This window comes from Eschrichtius robustus, chromosome 16 (assembly GCF_028021215.1).
Source record: "Eschrichtius robustus isolate mEscRob2 chromosome 16, mEscRob2.pri, whole genome shotgun sequence".
Lineage (NCBI taxonomy): Eukaryota > Metazoa > Chordata > Mammalia > Artiodactyla > Eschrichtiidae > Eschrichtius > Eschrichtius robustus.
Window position 1 is genome coordinate 67,450,443 of NC_090839.1, and position 24,086 is coordinate 67,474,528.

Consider the following 24,086-nt stretch of genomic DNA (forward strand, 5'->3'; position numbering starts at 1 on the left):
GTAACAGCTTGATTATAACGACCCCACCCATACCTCCTGGGCATGATCAAGACCCAGGCAGGCCAAGACAGCACCGGGGTGATGGCTTCCTGATGGAGTAGCTGCCAGGTGGCTGGGGCACCGGAGGTGGGATGTTTCTAGAAGAACTTCAGCAGGAAAGGCTGCCCTGGCTCCCTCTGGTGACAGAAAAGTGTGAACCGGCCACCAGAGCAGACCCCTCCCTCCTGTCTTCCGTAACCGGCACCTGTGGCTGAGGGTCCAGACAGAGGCCCCTTTTGGAAGCCACAGGAGCCAACGCCAGCCAGTTAAACTAGGGTGTTTACAGGCAGCTCAGAAATCAAAGGCAAAACTGAACAAGCAGGACTCAGGCAGTGGGAACTCTGGGCATGAGACTCCTTTAGGACAGAGCAGTTGGACAGATCTTTGGTCCTGGGGCCACCGACGGCTGAAAGTGCCGGGGGGAGGGGTTCTGATAGGCTGGCCTTGGTCAGGTTCCCCCTTGGCTGGGGAGCCTGGGCATCCTGGCAGACAGGCCTGGGAGACTCGGGGGGAGGGGGACTAAGCCCCTGCAAATTATGGCGTGGTGCAGCACACATGTTCGGTTCCACTCCTAGGACTCTCTGTCCCTCCCTTGCAGATGAGAATTTTCCAGCTGCCCCAGTTGGCGTATCACCTGTGGGCTAATTGGGTGGAGAAGACGGGGAGGCAGCCATGGAGGCCACTGTGGGGGCCTCTACTGTGTGGGAAGCAGGAGGGGGAGGGAAGGTTGAGGCTCCCAGAGGGCCCCTGGGCAGCTGTGCAGGACAGAGGGCTCTCTGAAGCCCCCGCCGCAGGACAGGTGTCTCTGGGAGTGTTTTAAAGCATCCCCATCCCTGCACAGAGCAAGACAGTCAAGGCCGGGCTTGGGCCCCAGTGCTGTGCATGTATATGAGCACTGTCTGCATGCGGCTGCATGGGAAGTCCTGCTTGTTATCACTCTTCTGTTTGTTTTAGGGTTTTTTTCCAATTTAAAAAAAAAAAAGATGCTGATATTTAAGGAAACATTTAAAGCAGTGATTCTCAGTCTTGGCTGTGCCCCTGAATTATCTGTGGGACATGTTTAAAAATGCAGATATAACAGTAAGCGCCTCATCAGCATCTCACATTTACTGAGCACCAGGCACAACCTCATTTCGTCCTCCCGCTAATGAGGGCGGGTGCTGTTGTTGCTCCCATTTTGCAGATGTGGAAGTTGAGGCTCAGAGAGGTTCATTGCTTCCGCAGTACCCACAGCTGGGAAGTGAGAGAACACTTCCCACACGTCCTAGCTACCTGACTGTGCTCTCAGCATGGGGGTTGGCCTCCCTGGCAGAGTCAGTGCAGGGACCTGGCTGGCCCAGGGCATCCTGGGTGATTCATTCACAGCCAAGATTGAGAATCACCAGCTCAGAGCTCCTCCCATCAACCCAGGAATGACCCCCCAGCCCTGGTTCCCTTCCATCTTCTGTTTCTTCCTGTGGCTGTCGCCTGAGAGAACCTGCCTTTCTGGATTCTGCTTTAATTCATGTCACATCAGCACGTTCTCAGGGTCACTGCTGGCTGCGTATTTATCCCTTCATATAACTTCTGTCCTGCATCCCCTCCTCTTCTGGGGTCAGTCCTTTGGAGCCCTACCTTATGCTTCTCTCTCCTGCTTTCTCTGTCCTGGCACCAAAGAGTGAGGAAATCAGTGCAAAGTGAGCGGTAATAAACGTATCACTGAGTTGTTGGAAGATTAAAGGAGAGACTGTATTTCAACACAGCACAGTGGCTGATGATAAATGTTAGCCACTGTTCTTAAGGTGACGGTGATCATTGTTGATGCTGGGCGGATACTTCCTGGGATTGGGGCAGATATCCGGCTGGTATGGTGCCCCGTGGTGGCTGTATCAGTTGTTGAAGTGTTGAAATAGTTCCTTATTACTGGAAAAACAGCCACTGCCCTAGCAATCCCAGGTACCCTTTACCCTGATCTTCAGGCCCTCCCCTTGACCCGGCAACCAGAGGGTTAACTCTTGGCTGGGGGCATCTGGGACTCTAGTGTCTGATGCCCTTGTCAAAACTGGTTGTCGTTTATTTTGGGTTTCGCCCTTGTTTGGGATGCTTGGGGACCAGAGGACTGTGCCCTTTCCCCCGAGTGGTTCCCTGTGTCCTGGCTCCATAATCCGAGCTTCACACAGCACAGATGCTATCACCAGAACTGGATTTTACTGGTCGCTGCTGGCACAGGGCACTTGCTCGGGCCCAGGGCCCTTGAGACGGTTGCAAAGCACCATCCCTGCCCCAAGGAAGCTGGCTCCAATATCTCCTGCAGCCCAGCTGGGCAGCCTGTCCGTGGCTACAGCAAAGCAGGTCTTGCTTTCTGAGCTTCCGGGAGGCCAGGTTATCTGCCATCTCCCCCCACAGTGACAGGTTTTGATGTCCAGCTCTTAAAGCCACGATTCCCCCTCCCCGCTTCTGCCAGGCTTAGCAGGTGTTGGCAGGCCAGGGAAGGAGGTGAAGCAGGTGGAGAACGGCATGCTGGTGACGGACGCTGCGGGGAAGCAACTGCAGAGGTAAGGTGGGGGGGTGGGGTGGGGACACCCTGGGGATTCTCCCGGCATCACGTTTCTGCCCCCTGCCTGGGGGGGGAGAGGAGGGAGAAGGGTGCCCGCAGCGAGGCTCACCTACCAAAAAAGGCTTTCAGCTTCTGCCTCCCTCCCAAATCCTTGGGGGGGGACTTCACTTCCCAGGGAACAGAGGCCCAAAGGGGAAGCCTGGTTCTGTTCCTGCAAGGCGGCACGGCTCACACAGGCCTCACGATTTACCCATCCGTCTGCGCTTCTGACACTCAAGCTCCCTACATGGTGTGGCTCTTTGCTCAAGTCACGCAGAGGGGCCTGGAACGTTCAGGCTTTAAGAACCAGCAGCTGATTCAAAATAGAGTAATAGTGACGGCTGCGTTTTATGTCCTGTTAGGAGCCAGGCACAGTGCCAAGCCCTGTACGGTCTGTGGACCTGGAGGTAGTTACTGTCATCTTCCCATTTTACGGGTGAACAAACTGAGAGCTGTCCATAGGTCACGCAGCTGCAGAGAAGCTGAGCTTGAATTTGAACCCGAGTTCGGCCTCTGAGCCAGTACTCCTAAGTTCTACACTTCGGTGCTTTAAAGAAGGTTGCTTTTGGTTAGATCATTGGGTGTTTGGAGGAGCGGCATTAACCTCCCTGTGCCTCAGTTTCCTCAGTTGTCAAATAGGGTCTTTGGTGCACTCACCTTGTAGGGTTGTAGGAAGGCTTGTGTGATTCGCTGCCTGTGAAGCCATCAGCACTCAGTAAATGCCACTCAGTTATTATTTGGGTGAGCTGGGGCCACCTGAGGTTACTTCTTTTGGGGTGGGGGGATTTCACAGAAATGGGCTGGGAAGGAAATTGGCACAAGCATCTGTGCCCCTCAGAACCCTGCCCACGGTCCCCTCCTGGGCCTGGCTTTGTATCATACACGAGAGGTGGACATACTTCCTTCCTTCTCTGCTGGCGCACCAGTCTCAGTGGTGAGCTCGGCGTGTGTGTGTGTGTGTGTAAAGCACTTAGAACAGTGCCTTGCCCGGAGTCAGCCGGGGGGTGAGGGGACACTGCCCTGGTCTGTGCAGGCGGCCAGCGTAATCAGTCTAAGAATTAGCTGAGATGAGGCAGGCGCCTGCAGGCTGTCCTGGGACGTAGGGGCAGGTGACTGCGAGAGAGAGCCACAGGTGGACTGAGCAGAAACACACAGAACACTGGGTATTCGTTTTCCATTGCTACATAGCAAAGAATCACAAGCTTAGCGGTTTGTCATCTCAGTTTCTGTGGGTCGAGGCGTCCAGGCACAGCTTAGCTGGCTCATCTGCTCAGGGCCTCTCCCAAGCTGTAACCAAGGCATTGGCCAGGCTGGGGTCTCAGCTAAAGGCTCGGCTGGGGAAGGGTCGGTTTCCAAGCTCACGTGGCTGTTGGCAGGACTCAGTTCCTCAGTTCCTAACTGGCCACAGCCTGGAGCACCCCTCCATTCCCAGCTCCGTGGGCTTCTCCAACCTCCACACTCGCTTCATCAAGGCAGGCAAACCAAGAAGGCAGTAGAGTTGACGACCAAGGTGGAAGTCGTACCCCATCCCTTTGCTTGTGTAGCTCTGAGCCGTGTACACACACACACATATACCATGTCATTCCCCAAGCATACACCTCCCCAGGGAAAGAGACTACCCCAGGGAGGAAAGCGCTCTGGATGATGATCTGTCATGATCTGCATAAAGCTGGTGAGTACTGGTGGGCAGGAAATGCTTTCTGAATAAAGTCCACATAAAGGAGCGGTTCTTCTGTGGGACCCTGGGGCCAGACCCTTCCCCTCTCGGGGTCACCTATGTAAAATCAGAAGGGTGAACTAGTTTGGTGCTTTGGGGGCCCACCTCTGCCCAGGGCCTCCATGCGGTTGACGCCCGTGTGCCTTGCTTCCCCAGACAACTCAGCAGCTCCTCCTATGGCGGGGACGTCAGCCGGCACCACACCAGCACCGTGGAGCTGCAGAAGCCCAGGCCCGTGGAGGAGGACACCTGGAAGCTGATGGAGGCAGACAAGGCTCAGACTGGGCAGGTGAGGGCGACGGCCCGCGTCGCTGTGCGTCCCTGGGGGCTGGGCCCTGTGCGGAGTGCTGGGGTCGTCTCAATTCATGTCTTCCTCACAAGGAGCCTCGAAAGGTACTGTTTTAAGGGCCAGAAACCAGACCGGAGGGCCTAGGTGACTTGCCCCAGGTCACAGCTGGTGCGTGACAGAGCTGGGATTTGAACCTGGCACTCAGACTCCATGGTTGGTATCTGTAGTCTCTGCCATCCTGACCACCACCTCCTTTGAGCAGCTGGGGCCCTTCTTAGCCGTAGGTGACCCAGACGCCTTAAATCAGGGCTTCCACCTCACGGGGTTCAGTTGTGTGTGCCTTGGTTTCAGGTCATCACAGACCCAGCCCTATAGAACATTAACTTATAGTGTGGGGGGGGTGGGATTAGGATTTCAACTTACAAATTCGGGAGGAGACACAAACATTCCGTCTATAGCAGTAACAATCACAAACTTCTCTTTGTAACAAGGAGAGCAGGTTTCAAGCTCTTGTTTTACTGTGTTTTTTTATGATCATCTGTTTCGGGCAAGTGTCAATTTTCTGTTTATGGTAGTAATGCAAAGTTTATTTTTAAAATTAAAGTGGTCTTTTTTTTTTAATAGGGAGTAGTGTTTTAAAAATAAGTTTAAAAAAAGTACACAAATAAAAACGAACCTATGAAAGGTGATACGGGAACGAGCAAGGTTGGGGCACTGTTCTCTCAGATCTACCTGGACACATCCAGAATTTCCCGGGCCCTCTGTTTCCAGCTCCTAACCTCATCTTGGTCACACCTGTGTCTGGGGGCAGAGGTGGCTGTAGGGTGTTTTCCTCCCTTGCTCTTAGTGACCCTCCAGGGAGCCAGAGAAATGCCCAGAATCAAGGACTTGAGAAGGAAGGGCCAGAGGTGCTAGGCCCATTTAATCCTCACTTAATCCCCACACCACCCAGAGCAGGTGGGTCCCGCCAGTATCTGCATTCTACATGCAAGGAAAACAAAGACCTGGGGGCTTGTAACTTGCCGAAGTCTGAACAGGAGCGGAGCTGGGCTCAGCCCACCCCGGTCACTTCTGACTCCCATGCCCACCTTGTTCCTCTGCTCATGAGGAAGGGTCCCAAGTCCTGCAGAGCAACTCGGGGTCAGCAGGCAGCTCAGCTGCATGAGTGGGCCAGGTGGTGAGATAAGCACGTTCTTTATTCTTACACCCCCTCCCCACTCTTTCAGTTTGAAGAACAGAGACTTGGAAAATAAAAATCAAAAGGAAACACTCAGCTATACCTTGGACCTCTGTTCTTCCACCTGCTTCCTTTTTTAACCAGACTGCACCTCAAGCAGATGATGTTTATGACCCAAAATTCAGCATGAAAAGCCTGATGTGACAATGAGCACACACACAGGGAAAGATACCTGGAGTTAGTTGAAACCACGCCAAGCGGGTTGGGTGTGGGGCTGGCCCAAAGCACATTGTCCCTGTCTGTGGTGTTCAGCCACCCTTTGAGTGGCTGCACGTAATTACGTAGCCCCCATGCTGGGCTCTGTAGGGATATAGGAGTGAAAGAAGCCCCCAGCTGTCACCTGGTGGAGTTGGGGAATGGGCTGAGCAATGGGAGGCCAGTTGCGATTGGGAGGAATTGGTGTTGGGTGTTCAGAGGACTGGGGGTGGGGGGGATGTGACACTTGGTCGTGGGTGCTAGGCAACACGTCCCATCTTCCCATTTTCTTCAGACTCTTTGATGGCTTCCTGATGGTCCTGGAGTAAAAATCGGAATCCTGGGCAGGATCTCTCAGGCCCTGTGTGGTCTGGCCGCTCCCTGTTCTTCAGCCTCATGTTGCTCCAGCCATCCTTTCCTCCTTTCAGGTTCCCTCCTACGTCAGGGCCTTTGCACATGCTGGTCCCTCCGCCTGGAGTGCCTTTTTTCCATTTTCACCTGGTTAATTCTTTGATGTCCCTTCCTTAGGGAGAACCTCCTCTGATACCTCCCCACCCTGGGTTAGGTCAGGATGCCCAGTTTTATACTCGTATGAAATCATGTACCACTTCCAGCCCTTCTCTGGGATTATGCATTTATCTGGGCAATGATTTGATGAAAGCCTGTCTTGCCGCTTGACTGGAAGCTCCATGAGGGCAGACACCTTGACTTTGCTGCTGATGACTTCTTTGCCGAGGAACTAAGGGGGAGGGGGTCGTAGGCATGAGCACAGGTTAGGGGGCTGGACCACAGGGTCTGTTGAAGTTACTGACCTTGGGTGGGCATGGCTGGTGTGTGCATTCTGTAAGATGCCTTCTCTCCCTGGTCTCAGGTCAAGCTCTCCGTGTACTGGGACTACATGAAGGCGATAGGACTTTTCATCTCCTTTCTGAGCATCTTCCTTTTCCTGTGTAACCACGTTGCTTCCCTGGCCTCTAACTATTGGCTCAGTCTCTGGACTGATGACCCCATCGTCAATGGGACCCAGGAGCACACGAAAGTCCGGCTGAGCATCTATGGAGCCCTGGGCATTTCTCAAGGTGGGCCTCCCTGCCCCCCACCTGCTGTCGGCACTTGGAGCCACTTCCATGTCTTGTTACAGGATTGGGTCCCCCAACTTGTCAGGGTTTTGCAGACCCACAAACCAAACACACATGAATAGTAACTATCACATAATAGACACTGAGGTATTTGTAGAATGAATGTTTCTCGAATGCTCTGTTTCGTGTGGACCTAGGAGACAGAGGGGAGGGGAGCTCCAATGTGCCCATTTTACAGATGAGGAAAGTTGAGAAATAGAAGGCGACCAAGGGCCCTTGCCCCTTGTTGTTCTGGCAGGGTAATGGTGTTTCTGTAAAGTCTTATTTGTGGACTTTTGCCTGCTGCCTAAAGGTGGGAATTAGTTTATACTAGTGGTTCATAACGCAGGCAGTGTTGTCCTCAGAGGACATTTAGCAATATCTAGCGATACTTAGAGTTGTCACAGCTTCAGAGTAGGGGTGGGTGCTACTGGCATCTAGAGGCCAGGAATGTTGCTAAACATCCTGCAGTGCACAGCACAGCCTCCACAGCAGAGGATGTTCCAGCCCCAGACGTTAATAGAGAGGAAGTTGAGAAATCCTGCATATACCCTTCCTGTGGTCCCATGAAGGTACCTAGACACAGCAGCGTTAATAGTCATAGCTAATGTTTACTGAGCACTTACTTGGTGCCTGGTTCTGTTTTGAACACTTTAAGGTGTTTTAATTTATTTTACTTTTGCAGCAATCACATGAGGTAGGAGCTAATGTTTTCCCCATTTTAGAGATGCAGAAACTGAGGCCCAGAGGGGTTAAGTAAGTTCCCCAAAGTCATGAAGCTAATACATGGTACAGCTGGCATTGAGCAAGGCAGTGTGGCTCAGAGCCCATCCTCTTCACCACCACGCTACATGGTCCCTGAGCTGTGTGTTTATGTGCTCATAAAAATGATGTTTTTATGATAAGTAAGTGTATACAATAAGTGTATACATTCTGCATTTTGAGCACTTCTTGTGTACCAGGCATATTGCCAGGTGGGCCCTTTACGTTCAGCAGTGCTACAAGATGTGTCATTGTCCCCATTTTACAGTTGAAGAAACTGAGGTGCAGAGAGCTTAAGTGACTGAAGGAAGGTCCCATGGCTGGTGACTGGCAGTGATAGGATTTGGCTCCAGAGTCTGTTGTCCTAGCCCCTGCCTCCTGGCTTCCTTCTTTGATCAAGGAGACCAAGATCGAAGCCTCTCCATCCCTGTGAAATCACCTCTCTGAACAGAAAGGGTGCCCTACTGTGGCTTGTTTGGAGGGACCATAAATGTCTCATGATCTCTAAGAGATGGCTTTGAAAAAACCAGAAGAGCAGGCATGGAGTTCTTAAATTTCTCAATCCCTAAAACTCCGTCAAAGGGCTAGGGTCTGTGGCCTCCAGATTATAATTAAGAGAAGATAGAGCACAGAGAGGGTGTGATATTGACCTGGACTCACAGCAGCTGTGTCCGTTCCAGAGCTGTGCTGTCCAGTATGGTAGCCACCGGCCTCATGTGGCTATTTGAATTTCAGTTCATAAAAATTAAATAATATTAAAATATCAGTTATAGAGTTACACTAGCCATATGACAAATGCTTAATAGTCGCATGTCGCTAGTGGCTACCACATGGGACAGCACAGATACGGACCATTTCCATTACCACAGGAAGTCCTGTTGTACAGCGCTGGTCTAGAGGATGTGGCATACAGATTAAGAGCATGACGCTGGAGCAGGCTGCTGCCATTGGAACCCCAGCTCTGCTTCCGATTGGCTGAGTCTATTGAGGGCAAAGGAATTCACCTATCTGAGCTTCAATTTCCTTACCTGTGGCATGAGTACTAATAGAACTTATACAGGGTCCTCATAAGGATTAGATGCATGTAAAACTCACACAGTGAGGTTTGTGCATACTAAGTGCTCGATTAATAATTGCCACCATCATTATTGTTATTAGAAGCTGGGAGTCCAGGCTGCTTGGTCCACATGGTTACATGGCCACTCGTCCCTGCCCTCAGCTCGGTCCCTCTCCCATCGTGGAATTTAACACGAGAGTGTTTGTAGGTATCACAGTGTTCGGCTACTCCATGGTGGTGTCCGTTGGGGGCATCTTCGCCTCGCGCCGCCTGCACCTGGACCTGCTGCATAACGTCCTCAGGTCGCCCATGAGCTTCTTCGAGCGGACCCCCAGCGGGAACCTGGTGAACCGCTTCTCCAAGGAGCTGGACACGGTGGACTCGATGATCCCGCAGGTCATCAAGATGTTCATGGGCTCCCTGTTCAATGTCATTGGCGCCTGCATCATCATCCTGCTGGCCACTCCCATGGTGGCCGCCATCATCCCGCCCCTGGGCCTCATCTACTTCTTTGTCCAGGTAAGAGGTGGGGTCTTAGGGTCCAGGACGAGCCCAGCTCTGTATCACTCTCCATGTGAGCACAGGGCTCCCTTCGTTTTATGTTTCCTCAGTGTGGGGCTGTGGAGGATGTGCTGGAGGAGGGTTAGATTTATTTTTGTCAGTTTTGAATACCTAAGTTGATTGTTTTTAGCTTGCAATAACCAAATATCCTTTTTTCCTAATAATAAGGGTTTTTTTAAAGCTGTAAGTTAGAAAATAAGCTATAGCCATAAAGGCATCTTTATTATTAAAATTCCTTTAAGTATGAAATTCTTTAGGTCCTAAGCCCCCTGCAGATAATGAAGACATGAATAACAGCAACTTAAATATTTTTTTCCCTTGTAATAGAAATCTTGAGGTGTAGGCTATTCAGGGCTGGTGTGGCAGCTCCATGAGCTTGTTAATATCCCAGACTCCTTCACTGTGGGTTGTTTTTTTTTGGGGGGGGGAGGTGGGTGTTGTTCTATCGTCTTTGCCTTCCGTTCTTAACTTGGTCTCATGGTCCAAGCTGGCTACTGGAGCTCCAGCCATCACACTTGTATTTCAGAAAGTAAGCTTGAGGAAAGGGAACAGGGCAGCAAGGGAGCATTTGACAGCTGAGTCAACATCAGCTGTGGTGCTTCCAGTTGACAGATGAGCATGTTGAGGCCCAAGTGGTGGAGCTGGGAATGTGAACTCGTGCCCGATTCGAAAGCTCTGGCTGGTAACTGCAGTGCTGCATTGTGCTTTCCTGCCTCTGAGAAGTTAGCTGCAGCACAGTTGCTAGTGGGGGACTGCTGTTTAGATGGGAGCGTACTGACTGCTGCACAAAATAAGAGTAAGAAACCACGAGGTGCTCCATACCTCAAACCGCACTCTGTGTGGCCTGTTCGTGTGGGTCCCGGGAGGCCTTGGCCCAGTCAGCCAGCCCCCAGACCCTCCCACACTGTGGCCCAGTGACTGGTGAGTGTGAACAAAGGTGGAATCAGAGCAGGTCCCGGACCCTCGTGGTGTTCTCTTTAAATTGGTGCCAGCTTTTCTGGAAAGTCATCCAGCTGCATTTACCAAAAATGTTATCCGAGTTCATACCCTGGCTGGACAATTTCCTGAAGGACCCAATTCAAGAGAACAAAATGGGCCAAATGTGACGTTTGAGGCAGCTCAGATATCTGCCAGTAGCAGGGCCTTGAGCACACCATGGAACGACTGGGTAATGGAATGTTACGTGCCTTTAACGGGAGAATTAGGAAGACACTGTTGCGACACCGACAATTTTATTTTTAAACAACAAAGCGAATGAAGTTAGCAAAGGACCAAGTTGTCAGCACACTGTCATTATAACTAAGATGAAGTGCATAATGTGTGTGGGCAGGACTGGAAAGAGAGGCACAAAAATGAAAACATTGCCTTTCTAAGGGTTGAGATTATGGGAGAATTTGGTTTTTTAATGGCTTTTAACTGAGTATATGCTTGTCCTGTAACCCAGCAGTCTCAATCCTCAGTGTATATGCAAAAGAAGAGAATCTATCAAGCAAAAAAAAAAAGCTAGAATGTTCTTAGCATCTTGATTCATGATAGCCCCAAATGTCCATCACAGGAGGATGGATACATACATTGTGGTATATTTATACAATGACTCAGCAGTGAAAAGGAGTGAGCTACTAATACACACAAGGAGGATGAATCTCAGAGATACTATGTTGATCGAAAGAAGCCAAACACAAAAGAGTACATTTGTGTGATTGTGTTTTTATGAAGGTGAAGAACAGGCAAGTACAATGTGATAAAAGTCAGAGTAGTGGCTATAAGGGGTATTGACTGTGAGAGGACACAAGAGAATTTTCTAGATTTTGATCAGGTAGTGGCTATGCAGGTGTAGATAAACATAAAATCCATAAAGCTGTAAAGATTTAGTGCACTTTCCAGTGGATGTAAGTTGCATCTCAAAAAGTGGCTTTTAAGGGTATATGTGTGTAAGGGTATGTATTCTCTCTCTCTCTCTCTCTCTCTCTCACTCTCTCACTCTCTCACTCTCTCACTCTCTCACTCTCTCACTCTCTCTCTCGGGAAAACATCTAAAAGGTTATACACTGAAATCTGAATAGTGCTTATCTCTGGATTGTGGACTTAATGTAATGTTTATCTGATCTTTCTGTCTATATCACTCCAAGATTTTAAAAAATGGATATACATTACTGTTTTAACTTAAAAGCAAGTCATTTTTAGAAAAAGGAGTGTAAGAGGTAAGATGATGTGGAATTCTGTTTGGGCTTCCACATTGCTGGAATAAGGCATTTCTGCCCGTGGAATTGTTTGGCATCCATGAAAATTACCCAGCACACGTCTTAGTGTCTCGGCTCTCAGCCCGCTGCCTGGCACAGGGCAGGTGTGTGTCGGGCAGTTATTTTCACTCATGAGACCAGGCAATGTCTTGGTCTCTGGAAGAGTAAGGTGAGTCCACGAGGTGGATTACGTCTCCTGGAACAGAGCTTAAAAGGAAAGCTAATAATTATTTTTTAAAAATCAGGCTATTCCTTAACAAAAATAAATCTCAGGTTAGCTTTTTAGAGGAAATAAAATTCTGAGGACATGACAAATGGAATAAATTGAGCAGGTAAAATGTTGTGGAACTGTTTCCACCCAGGATGAAAGAAAGCCAGGGAGAGGAGGTGATTCTAGGAGAGGGTAATGGGGACGGATGCCGGGGGGCCTCGAGCCAGGCAGGAGGTCTGGATTTCATTTCGCCGCCAGAGGAAGAGATGGCATCTGACCGTGTGCAGCGATTGTCAGAACCACTGTTCTGAGATGGCCCCGGTTGGTGTGGCCCCTGGCTGAGTTTTCAGAGTTTCTGGAGCCCCAGAAGGCTGCCCAGCTTGCGGTGCAAGTGACCACGTGAGCTGCCATCCAGAAAGAAGTGGCTGACCTTGGAGGCCCTGTCAGAGCCACCTGTTCTGTTCAGTGCTCTCCGTGGAAGGTCTCTGCCCCCAAAATGGCCCAGGGCACCCGGCTCAGGCCAGGAGGCAGGAGGCCATGTCCCTGAGCGCCCGGTGTCTGCTTGCCAGACTCCGCTGTTGATGAAGCGGCGTTACATCTGCAGCACGTCCAGGAGAATAGAGGTGTCTTCAGACGACCAGTCCAGCCTCTGTCACAGCTCCTCAACACTTCCAGTGAGCGACTCCATCTTGTTCCATCTCTAACGAGCTGAATGCCCGGGGTGAGGGCAGGAGCAGAGCGGATGTGGTCCCTGTCCACGGGGACGGGCGGAGGCAGGGTTTGCGCTGAGATCTGGTTATCATAAAGCCACACTGCGGCGCCCATAAACCCTAGAGGTCAGTGGTATCAGAGGGGCCATGCAGTGCTGAGGTTAGCACTTTGACGGGGTTCAAATCCTAGCTCTGCCACTTCCTAGCCACGTGACCTTAGGGAAGAGGTTGTCTTTAGTTTACTCATTGTGAAACTGGAATGAGCACCTCGTAGGTTTTTGGTGAGGATTGCATGAGCTGATATATGTGAAAGAACTTAAAACAATCCTAGGATGCTGGGCTCCACGTAAGCGTTAGCTATTATCATAATCACCACCACCGGCAGTATTGTGGGCGCTGTGCCTGCCGTTCGCCAGGTGAGTCGGGACACCCGCTGAGAGCAGCCCAGCTCCAACATTTCGCCCCTGGAAGGATCCAGACTTTCCCAGCCCTGGGAGGCTGGGATGAGGGACCCTTGCCCACTCCCTGTCTGTTCTCTCCCACAGAGGTTCTACGTGGCCTCCTCCCGGCAGCTGAAGCGCCTCGAGTCGGTCAGCCGCTCCCCGGTTTATTCCCACTTCAACGAGACCTTGCTGGGGGTCAGCGTCATCCGCGCCTTTGAGGAGCAGGACCGCTTCATCTGCCAGAGCGACCTGAAGGTGGACGAGAACCAGAAGGCCTATTACCCCAGCATCGTGGCCAACAGGTGGGCGTGCGGCCGTGGGAGGGGGCGGGGGGAGCCTCCGGGTTCCTGGATGAGGGTGTGGAGCCATAGACTCCGTGCGAGGAGAGGACAGTATGACCATTAAAAGCAGAAAGGAGCGCGGTCAGCACGCAGCTCCAGGGGCATTGGAGTGCAGGGACAAAGAGTTCTTCTGGGGTCAGAAGATACTGCAGGAACCATCATTTAGCTGTTGTCCTGGTGATACAGGACCATCAGTGATGGCAACCTCAGCTATTGAGTGTTTTTGTGCCATGCTTCTCATCACACCACCCCCGTGCGATTAAGTATTGGAAGCAATTTACTTATATTAGGTTGAACCGTGTGAAATTGCCATTTGGGGGATCAAGAATGATTAAATATCATCAATCAAAAAAAGGGGTAGAAGTTTGCTAATTATTGACGAATCTGGAAAAGTATCCTCCTCACTTGCTTACATCCTGATGTATTTTTTGAGATGTGGGATGGAAAACTCTGGAGAGGGGTAATAGCACCCTGGAAATGACCCACTGTGCACAATGTAATCCCATCGTGTAAGACTGGGCAGGGAGATTGTGAATTACTGGAGAGAACCTTGCCTTCCCTTGAAGAATTTTTAGGGAGTTTGTCAAAATCTGGGTGTGTGTGGGAATAGCTCACCCTGGGGACCAGTCACATGGATCTTAATGCTGTAGTGGAAAAAATATTGATAATAGTGTCTTTTCTAGAATGCTTTACATTTTAAAACATTAAAATAATGTTCCTATGTGCTATCTTATAAAAGTTAGCTTTAAACCAGTAAACCTGTTTATATTTTAAGGGTAAGGTAATACATTTTAATGTTTCTGAAATGAGGGTGATCTGGGTCTGGGAACCCTTTGGCTGTGTTGACAATGGTGGTTTATTTCTCACTCCCACCTCCCCCTCTCCTGCCAAGAAGAAAGTTATTTTAAATCAGGGGGTGCCTCTTACAGTTGATGATTTCTTAGTATTTAGGAATTTTCTGGGACATATTTTTAAAAAACGCACACACGGGTATATTTTAAAGGTTTCAGTGAGAAAAAGTTGGTTCTTAAAAAGGCAGGCTTCAGCTTCCTGGAAAGGTCACTTCTGGAGAACTCTATTTAAGTTCCTGGGGTTGCCAGATTAGTGAGGAATTCCTGAAATCATGTCCCTGTGGCCCTCCTTCGCCATGTCCCATGAGCAGGGCAAACGAGACCTCTCTCAGGAACTATCGGGAATTATTTCGGTTAGCAAAGTGGCCACCTCCCCCCGCCCCCCACCCCCCCAGCTGGAAATCAAGTCCCTGAAAAGCTGACTCTGGGCGTGTGTGTGTGTGTGTGTGTGTGTGTGTGTGTGTGTGTGTCCCCCTCTGCCTGTGTCTCCACGTAGGTGGCTGGCTGTGCGGCTGGAGTGTGTGGGCAACTGCATTGTCCTGTTTGCCGCCCTGTTTGCAGTGATCTCCCGGCACAGTCTCAGTGCTGGCTTGGTGGGCCTCTCGGTGTCTTACTCACTGCAGGTAAGAGGGGGTGCTCTCAGGCGGATTTTCCAGTTCTCTTAATGGGGAGCCAGTTGTCAGGTTTTGGGGCCTTTGCTTTGGATCTCTGTGGGAGTGGGGGAGACGAAAGGTGGCCGAGTAGAGTTTGAGGAGCAGGTCTATAGAGCCCAGTGACCGACTGGCGCAGGGGAGAAATCAGATGTGCGGCCCTGCTTCCCCCATCAGCCAAGGAGAGTCCTTGATGGCATGAGACGATGCCCCCAGCTACAAGAGAAATGTACTTAATCCTATAAATTTCCCTTGAAGCACTGCTTGAGCTACATCTCCCAAATTTTGATACATTGTGTTTTCTTCTTATCATCCGGTTCAAAATATCTCTTCATTTCCTTTCTGATTACTTGTGTGGCCCCTGCGTTATTTTGACATGTGGTGCTTGCTTAAGAGACACAATGTAGGAAGTCTGGCTACAGTATGTGGGTTTGCTGTTTTCTGTACCTTTGTTATCTGAAACATTTCACAATTAATAATGACTTCATGAAAATAAAGCAACTCTCGCTCACTCTAGAAGCTCCATGTGCCTCTTCCACTCACAGGTCACCACATACTTGAACTGGCTTGTTCGGATGTCATCCGAGATGGAGACCAACATTGTGGCCGTGGAGAGACTCAAGGAGTATTCAGAGACTGATAAGGAGGTAAAACAAGCCCCTGGCCTGACCTCTTGGCCATGATCTTCGGTGTGGCTTTACCCAAAAGAATCCTTTGAGCCCTACCATGTGGGCCTTCAATAGGCAACCTCTGTCTGACAAAAATAATCTTCTGTTATTTGTTACGTATTTTGCGGGGGGGACTTAACATTATGGAAAATGAATCATACTAATTTTCTCTTTAAATAAGTTTAAAAATTAAATACAAATGAGTCGTTTAAAAATATTAAAAGTCAGGAACAAGAGAATCAGTACATGGATATTGCAAAAATCATGTTATTGGTAAGGAATTGACCGAAGTTTGGGAAACCCTGCATTTATTTAACCCAAGTCCTCATTTTATAGGTGGAAGAAAAAGGCATGTAGGGAGGGACGATGGCTGGTCTGAGGTCACACATGGTCCGTGGGACAGCTGGGAGTAGGACCCAAGTCTCCAGGCTTTGGTGCCATGTTTCCCATAATAACTGCCTTATTCTGCCCACACACCACCTCCGAATAGCAGTAGTAGTGTTAATAATGGTAATAGCAGTGATGCTTGGAGATACCACCATCCCCACTACTACCAATAATAATAGTAATAGGGACACACATATTGTGCTCTTGTGGGGTGTCAGGGCCTGTACTAAACATGTTACATAGACTAATTCATTTATTCTTTACACAGCCTTATAACTCACATTCTGCTGTTATCCCCATTTTGCAGGTGAGGAAATGGACAGAGAGAGGTTAAGTTGCTTGCCTAAGATCACATGGCCGGTAAAGGGCAGACCCAGGATTTGGGTGTGTGCCTTTATGCCGCACTTTATTCCAAGAAAATGCCCCTTGGGAATGAGACCAAAGTGACCCTGGTTAGACTCTGTCTTGAGGATTTACAGAGGTGAACTACGCCAGGTCCTTTAATGCTCTGACTCGGTGAACCAGGGCCCACTTCATCAGAGAGCATCTGTCAGAATGGTGTGAGCGCCCCCTGTGGAAATAACAGCACATTACACCAGGAGTTTCCCACCCTACGTTGAATTTATCTATTTATTTATTTTTAATTTATTTTTATAAAAGCTTTCGAGATGTAATTCATATGCCACGCAGTTCACCCGTTTAAAGTGTGAAATTCAATTTAATTTACTTTAAAAAATACTTTACTTATTTTACTGCTTTTAATTATTTATTTTTATACTTTTAGAATAAGAGCATATTTGAAAAAGACCAGAGAAAGATCACCAGAGCCCTACCACTATTAAAATATATGTATTTACTTATGTGTTTATATATATTATGTATGACATTTATTTATAGGTAGAAAGCTCCACCCACTTCTCTCCAGTCCCCTCTGTGTCCTTATAGCATGTCCCCTTATTTATATAAAGGGTGTAAAAAAAAATTAACGTAAGAAGTTTATGGGGGAGAAAGGGTGGACTTTCTCTTTTATTGCCCTCACCATTCCTCTCCTTCCCTGAAGATAGCCCTGAGCCTGGCCCAGAGCACATCCAGGTGTAGACCTCAGGAAATGCTGAACTGAACTAAGCAGCTTTTCAGAAATAGGGGCTGTGTGACCCCAGGCAAGTTGCTTTCTCTCTCTGTGTTTCAGTTTCCTCATGTGTAAACTGGGGATAGGAAAGACCCCACTCATGGGATTGTACTGAGGATTAAACGAGGTAGTGTGATAGAGTGACCTTCAAGTGTTAGCTGCTGCTTTTACTGTCGACCTCCAGACCTTAGAAGCCATTGGAGTATCTCACCTTTACCCTTGTGTCTGTCTAGAGAAGACCGCTCATTCATTGATTCAGTCCATGAGTGTTTATTGAGCACCTACTATGTGCTCTGGGCCCTGGGATATAGCAGTGAACGAATAAAAGAACCTGTCCTCATAGAGGGGATTTCTAGTGGGCGTGGGTGACAGAACAAGCAAATATGTACTTAAAATGCTAGGAGGTGGGTAAGTGCTCTGAAGGAGAATGGAGTGGGGGAGGGGAGAGACGGGCCCAGGGCTAAGAGGGTGGTCGCATTGACCTGAGATCTGTAGCAGGTGAGCAGGTCCAGAGGGTAGTTTGGGGAAGAGCACTCCAGGCAAAAGAAGCCGCAAGTGCAAAGGCCCTGAAGCAACAGGTGTGGGTGTTCATGGAACAGTCCAGAATTCAGTGTGGGGAGCATAGTGAGCGAGGGAGAGGGCCGTGTGGTCAGAGGGGTCATGGAGGCCGCTCACACAGAGCCTTAGGACACATGAGATGGACTTCAGACTCCTGAACCCCACCCCACCACCCACTGTGATTGCAGGCTCCCTGGCGAATCCAGGAGATGGCACCGCCCAGCAACTGGCCCCAGGTGGGCCGAGTGGAGTTCCGGGACTACGGCCTGCGTTACCGAGAGGACCTGGACCTGGTTCTCAAGCACATCAACGTCACCATCGATGGAGGGGAGAAGGTGGGTGCACTTTGACTCCCACCAGTTCACGGTCGGGCGTAGGTTGCCACCAGGCAGATGAAATGAGCTTCGTCATTTTCCCAGTCTGTCCCTGTCCCAAACCACAGGGTGGAGTGGCCTTTTGGGGAGGGGCTTATGGAAGTAAAAGCTGCTCAGAGGACTTCCCTGGTGGCGCAGTGGTTAAGAATCCGCCTGCCAGTGCAGGGGACACGGGTTCAAGCCCTGGTCCGGGAAGATCCCACATGCCGCGGAGCAACTAAGCCTGTGCGCCACAACTACTGAGCCTGCGCTCTAGAGCCCGCGAGCCACAACTACTGAAACCCGCAACAAGAGACGCAGCCACCTCAATGAGAAGCCCGTGCACCACAACGAAGAGTAGCCCCCACTCACCGCAACTAGAGAAAGCCCACGTGCAGCAACGAAGACCCAAAGCAGTCAAAATTAAATAAATAAATAAATATTAAAAAAAAAAAAAAAAAAAGCTGCTCAGAGAGTGTCCCAGCAGGGTTGCAGACTGGTAGCCCGAGGGCCAAAGGAGGCCCACAGATACGTTTTGAAAGAAATCTAAGTTGCAAATGTTGAAAAATCTGGAATGTTTTATATAAAAATCCATTTCCTGCTTTTCTTGAAAGATCAGAACATCTGGCAACACTGGGCCCATCCTCCTTGCCTGGCTCTTTCTAGACAAGACATGAGCCTCCCAGTTCACCGACTGGTCCCTTCCTGCTCCATTCATGTGCCCACTCGGCCCCGTAGGCATTCGAGTTGGCAGTCTCTAGAACAGAAAGACGTCATCGTCACTACTAGGGATGGCTCAAGGGACATGTGAAATGGACAGAATTTTGGAACGTATTGCTGTTCCTGGAAGACATCCTTGCCCTGAGACCAAGGGTCCTCCTGGCCGTTTGCCAGAAGACAGTGTTTCGTCTCTGAACATACGGATTTGTTAAACTTCCTACCCCAAGGCTCAGAATGTTCTGTTCCCATGAGAGAACTTCTCCAACTTATAACAAGGGGAGGAACAGAGTGGGCGGTGTTCTCACTGACGCCTTATGGCTTATGTTACATCATGAGACTCTGCTCTGTGAGTTGCTGTCAGAGGGTGGAGGAGCTGGCCTCTCCGGAGCCCAGATGAGAAGGGAGAGTTCTAACTGGAACATCAATCATTGGCCATTAAATGGGGAGCCCAGTTCCCTCAAGAGAGGATAAGTAGAGGCCAGCTCGTATCCCTAACCTCTTTTTGCTTACTCAGCTGGGATGCAGGGGGATCTGCTTGAACCTTTGAGATATTTCAGCAGCTCAGATATTTCACCAGAACAATCTGATTATTACTTAATATTATCTTGAGTTGAAAATAACTAACTTATAAAAAGAGCTGATTATAATTTTAATTTCTAAAAAGAGCTGGCAAAGAGAAGGGAGTCCTTCTTGACCTTTGGCCAAAACAGCCCCTAAAGGAATGTCTCTGGGAAGCTGCTGAGGGTGGGGGCTATGGTGGGAGGTGGGTTGACCAGATGACTGAATTTGCTCTGGGGCTGGTACTTAAAATGAGGGCACCATGGGGCAGGAGGTAACCCCAGATAGCAGCATTCCCACTTCACCCTGGGTCCTTTCTGTCCCACAGGTTGGCATCGTGGGGCGGACAGGAGCCGGGAAGTCATCCCTGACCCTGGGCTTGTTTCGGATCAACGAGTCTGCCGAGGGAGAGATCATCATTGACGATGTCAACATTGCCAAGATCGGCCTGCACGACCTCCGCTTCAAGATCACCATCATCCCCCAGGTGGGGCCGACGGGCTGGGCTGGGTCACGCTGAAAGCGATGTGTGTGTATTTTCAGGACAAACCTACCTTTATTCCTACTTTGTTACTTTCATGGTTTTTTTGTTTTTACTGAAATTATGCTATGTTTCTTCACGGAATCTCCTCTTAGCACATAAATAACAGTGGGACTTAAGCAGGTTTCATTCATTCCTTCACTCCTGCCACCCAGTAGGCGGCTTCCTGAGCATCTCACAGGATCCAGTTAAGATACCGGCTTCTCTGCCGGCTGTCGGTCAGCACAGGGATCTCTGACCCTCCCAAGAGCTAGGCGAGAAAGATGAATTTTCTAGACTGATGCCAGTAGGTGGTGATTCCTTAATACGTTGCCTTTTAGTGTTGTTTTGCCTTATATTTCTTCTAAGGTTCTTATTTGGAGGCGGGATGGGTAGGAATCCAAGTACCTTGCAATTAGGAATTGCCTATGCTGCATCTCCCTTCCCGAAAGTTCCCAACACATTTGCATATTGAATGCTCTGGGAAATCTTGCAAGAAAGAAATCTATTTTATTTCACTTAACCCAGAGTTTTCCAGGCTTTTTTCCCCTATTATTGACATCTTCAGAAGTGGTGATTCCAAGGGACTCTGAAACCCCATTTTGAACAATTCTGGCAAGAACTTTCTACATTGCGCCTCTTTGCCCCACCCGTGTCCACCGTGACGTGAGCCTCATATGTCATCTGCCATCTTCCCTCCGAACAGGACCCCGTTTTGTTTTCGGGTTCCCTCCGCATGAACCTGGACCCATTCAGCCAGTATTCGGATGAAGAGGTCTGGACGTCTCTGGAGCTGGCCCACCTGAAGGGCTTCGTGTCGGCCCTTCCCCATAAGCTGAACCACGAGTGCGCAGAAGGCGGGGAGAACCTCAGGTAGGCGGGGATGAGGCCCCAACCGGGTCTCCTCGGCTTCAGCTCTCCCTCCGTCAGGGCGTTTGTAGGTTTTGTCCATTTCCATCTGGTTCAGACCTGGATTTGAGTCCCAGCTCTGCCACGTGAGCTGTTTTGTCTCTTAACCTCTTGGTGCCTCAGTTTCAGTATCTAAAGTGGGTTTCAGTCTAGGCTCATTTTACCATGAGGTGTAACCAGGATGGCCAAAACGCTTCCTTGCTTACACCAGGTCCATTCAATGGAGAGTGGCTATCAGTTGTTAAACTTTGGAAAGGCTTCTCTTCCAGTCAGTAAATAGCACTGCTCTGAGCCCTCCGTGTCCCCACCCACTGCCCCAGCTGCCGTGGTCCGTCTCCCAGGCTCCCCAGGATCCACCCGTGATCCAGCAACTGAAGTGTTAATGCCTGGCGCAGCAGGGATCCTGTGCCTCTTTCACTTATCCATCACCATGACAACCAGGCACCAAACCTCAGGTGTGTTCAACAAGAGGCGTGACCGCTCACACACTGGGGCGGTCAGCCAGGCGACTCTGCTAGTCGTGGCTCACGCACGTGGGTGGTGGCCGCTGGCTGTAGGCAGATCTATTCGGCCTCTACTGGGGGCAGTTAGATTCTGCCCCGTGTGTCCCTCATCCTCCAGCAGACCAGCCCAGGCATATTGTCATGGTGATGGCAGAGGTGCAAGAGTGAGCAAAGCCTGGTGTGCATTCCCATTTCAAGCCTCTGCCGGCCTTATGTTTGCCAGCATCCTGTTGGCCAAAGCCAGGCACGTGATTGAGTCCAAAGTCCGCAGTGAGGGGCCCTAAGAAGGCATGGATATGAGATCATTTTTGCTACCTGTTATTTTGGATATCACCTCTGAGCCCTGTGTTGAGAACGATTCTGAGCCTGCTTCTAGCTCAACGGGAAGACTGTTCTGATCGATTAGTGATGTCTGCCATGGGCACAGATGTGGGGAGTGGAAGCGCTCTCCTGGTCTAAGCAGCACCCAGTGTCTCTTCTCCCTTCTCTCAGTTCAGGCCTAGGCTCAGGGTCGGGGTGGTTTTGACACTGTTTCCTGGTCCTTCTCTCCCGGTCAAGCGTCGGGCAGCGCCAGCTTGTGTGCCTGGCCCGGGCCCTGCTGAGGAAGACGAAGATCCTTGTGTTGGATGAGGCCACGGCGGCTGTGGACCTGGAAACGGACGACCTCATTCAGTCCACCATCCGGACGCAGTTTGACGACTGTACCGTCCTCACCATTGCTCACCGGCTCAACACCATCATGGACTACACGAGGTGATGCCCTGGCACAGAAGGCCTCCGGACCTTATGGTCCACCCCAGTCACCCGTTCATTCATTCATTCATTCATTCATTCAACACTGTCCTTATGCCTAGTGACAGCCTGAGCTGGTGGAACCTCTCTTTGTCCTGGTTAGTACCAGGCATTTTTTGACATCACTCAGTCATTTATTCAGTCAACACGTGTGGAGTGCCTGCCACATTCCTGGCTCTGTTCCAGGCACTGGGGACTGAGCAGGGAGCGGTCAGACAGGGAGCCTGCCTAAGGGACCTTATAGATTAGTTGGGGGCTGGGTGCAGAGACAGACAATAAACACAGCAACAAATAAAAGGGAATTGTGCTGGGAAGGAAATATAAAAGGCGATAGAGAGTACTGGGGGTAGCATCACAGGACATTGACATTGACTAGAACTGGGGTTGAGGATGGGCAGCCAGGTAGAAGGCTACTGTAAGAGTCCTGGCATAGGGTGTTAGGGGCCTGACCCAAAGCAGGGACTTTCCCAGATGGGCTCTTGGGGCACGAGGTGCCAACCCCTTCCCCACCCCTCATGTCTGCGTCCCCTCCTTGCAGGGTGATTGTCCTGGACAAAGGGGAGATCCGGGAGTGTGGTCCCCCCTCCGGCCTCCTGCAACAGAGAGGTCTCTTCTACAGCATGGCCAAAGACGCTGGCTTGGTGTGAACCCAGAGCGGGTGCAGCTGCTCAGAACTGCAGGGCCGACATGCCAGCAGCCAGGGATGAGTCAGCATCCTTGGGAACCCAAGCCTCGCGTAGACTGAAACCAAAAAAAAAAAAAAAGAAAGAAAAAACCAAAACACACAGAAAGCAGCCACCCTCTGGCCCCCTGCCTGGAATTGGCTGTGAAGAAACAGGAGAGACACAGGGATGCGGTGCCCCCAAAACACGCACATCCTTCGCCTCTGTTACCCCCACAGACGCACACACGTTCTCCCGCCCATGGGAGGGCACATGTGCTCTGTGGGGTGGTTTGGGCCGCCAGACTTCCAGAGAAATCGGTTGCATAAAACATGCTAGTGACCAAATCCAGCCAACTGCCTCAGATCTCTCCAGCTGAAGTCTGTGGTTTCCAAGCTTTCGAGAAGCTCCCTGGTCCCCGACACCTCTCTGTCCTTGCCTGGCTCTACCCAGATGCTTGTTTCCCCAAGGCTGCAGTTTGGAGGTGAGGGGCTTGGTGAAGATCATTTTCACTCTCAGGCAGTGTCCTGCGGGCCGTGGACGCGCTTCTCACCAGCCATCTGGTCTTCTGGGAGCTCAGACGTGGGAACCAGTGTCACAGCGCTGCCTCCACCGGGACTTGCTTCATGGGCCAGAGGCCGCATGTCTCCCAGCGCTTCTCGTTGACGGGACTGGGCTGGCCTCCGGGTGACCTGGCCCTGGAGCTCCAGGCCGGGAGAGCTCTCTCAACGCCGACTTCCCCGCTTGACTGCTCACCTCCTCACCCGCTCCTGTCTTTGCCTTGCCTTCCTTCCTCCCTCTTTCTAACTGTAGCTAGAATGGGTTTACGCCTCCAGGTGCTGAAAGAGAAGACCTGCTCATGGTTAGGCGGCGTTCAAAGCCAAGAGCGCTGGTGCCTCCGAGTGTGAGCAGTTGGTACTGAAAAGAGCCCCGTTGAGTCTCCTCCTTGTTCTTAGATTTCAGCTTCTCACCCGGGGCCTCTGGTTGGCTGTCAGGGGCGGCAGGGTGGAGAACTTGACTTATGGTTACTGAGTCTCTTCTGGGACAAGAAAAGAACCCAATCATGAGTGTCGGTGATTTTCTTTTTTTTTTTAAGTACTGCTCTAGGGAGAAAAACAGTCTCAAGACTTTAATTTCTTGGGAGGAAGTACTGGGCCGAGGAGCGGCATCCCAGGGAATGGCCATGTTGGCTCAGCATCTGGTGGTTGGTCCCTGTGTTCCTGGAAGGAAACGGGCAAGTGGGGTCCTTTCTTCAAAGCCCTCTAGGTCCCCTGATTGGAGACCAAAGTGAGACCCAAAAAGCCAAGAGAGGTCACGGCTGCCCCAAGATT

General features: G+C 50.4%; 1 protein-coding gene across 1 annotated transcript in view; it reads left to right on the forward strand.

Annotated features, from left to right (window-relative positions):
- ABCC1 (ATP binding cassette subfamily C member 1 (ABCC1 blood group)) overlaps positions 1-23,871 on the forward strand; it is a 131,977-nt gene extending 108,106 nt beyond the window's left edge. The window contains exons 20-31 of the mRNA XM_068525219.1: positions 2,483-2,573; positions 4,488-4,620; positions 6,924-7,131; positions 9,198-9,508; positions 13,257-13,456; positions 14,843-14,969; positions 15,542-15,643; positions 17,927-18,073; positions 19,698-19,856; positions 20,596-20,762; positions 21,860-22,054; positions 22,632-23,871. Coding sequence (XP_068381320.1) covers positions 2,483-2,573; positions 4,488-4,620; positions 6,924-7,131; positions 9,198-9,508; positions 13,257-13,456; positions 14,843-14,969; positions 15,542-15,643; positions 17,927-18,073; positions 19,698-19,856; positions 20,596-20,762; positions 21,860-22,054; positions 22,632-22,740 — 1,949 coding nt within the window. The 3' untranslated portion in view covers positions 22,741-23,871. The remainder of the gene's footprint in view (positions 1-2,482; positions 2,574-4,487; positions 4,621-6,923; positions 7,132-9,197; positions 9,509-13,256; positions 13,457-14,842; positions 14,970-15,541; positions 15,644-17,926; positions 18,074-19,697; positions 19,857-20,595; positions 20,763-21,859; positions 22,055-22,631) is intronic.
- Positions 23,872-24,086: the final 215 nt, after the last annotated feature.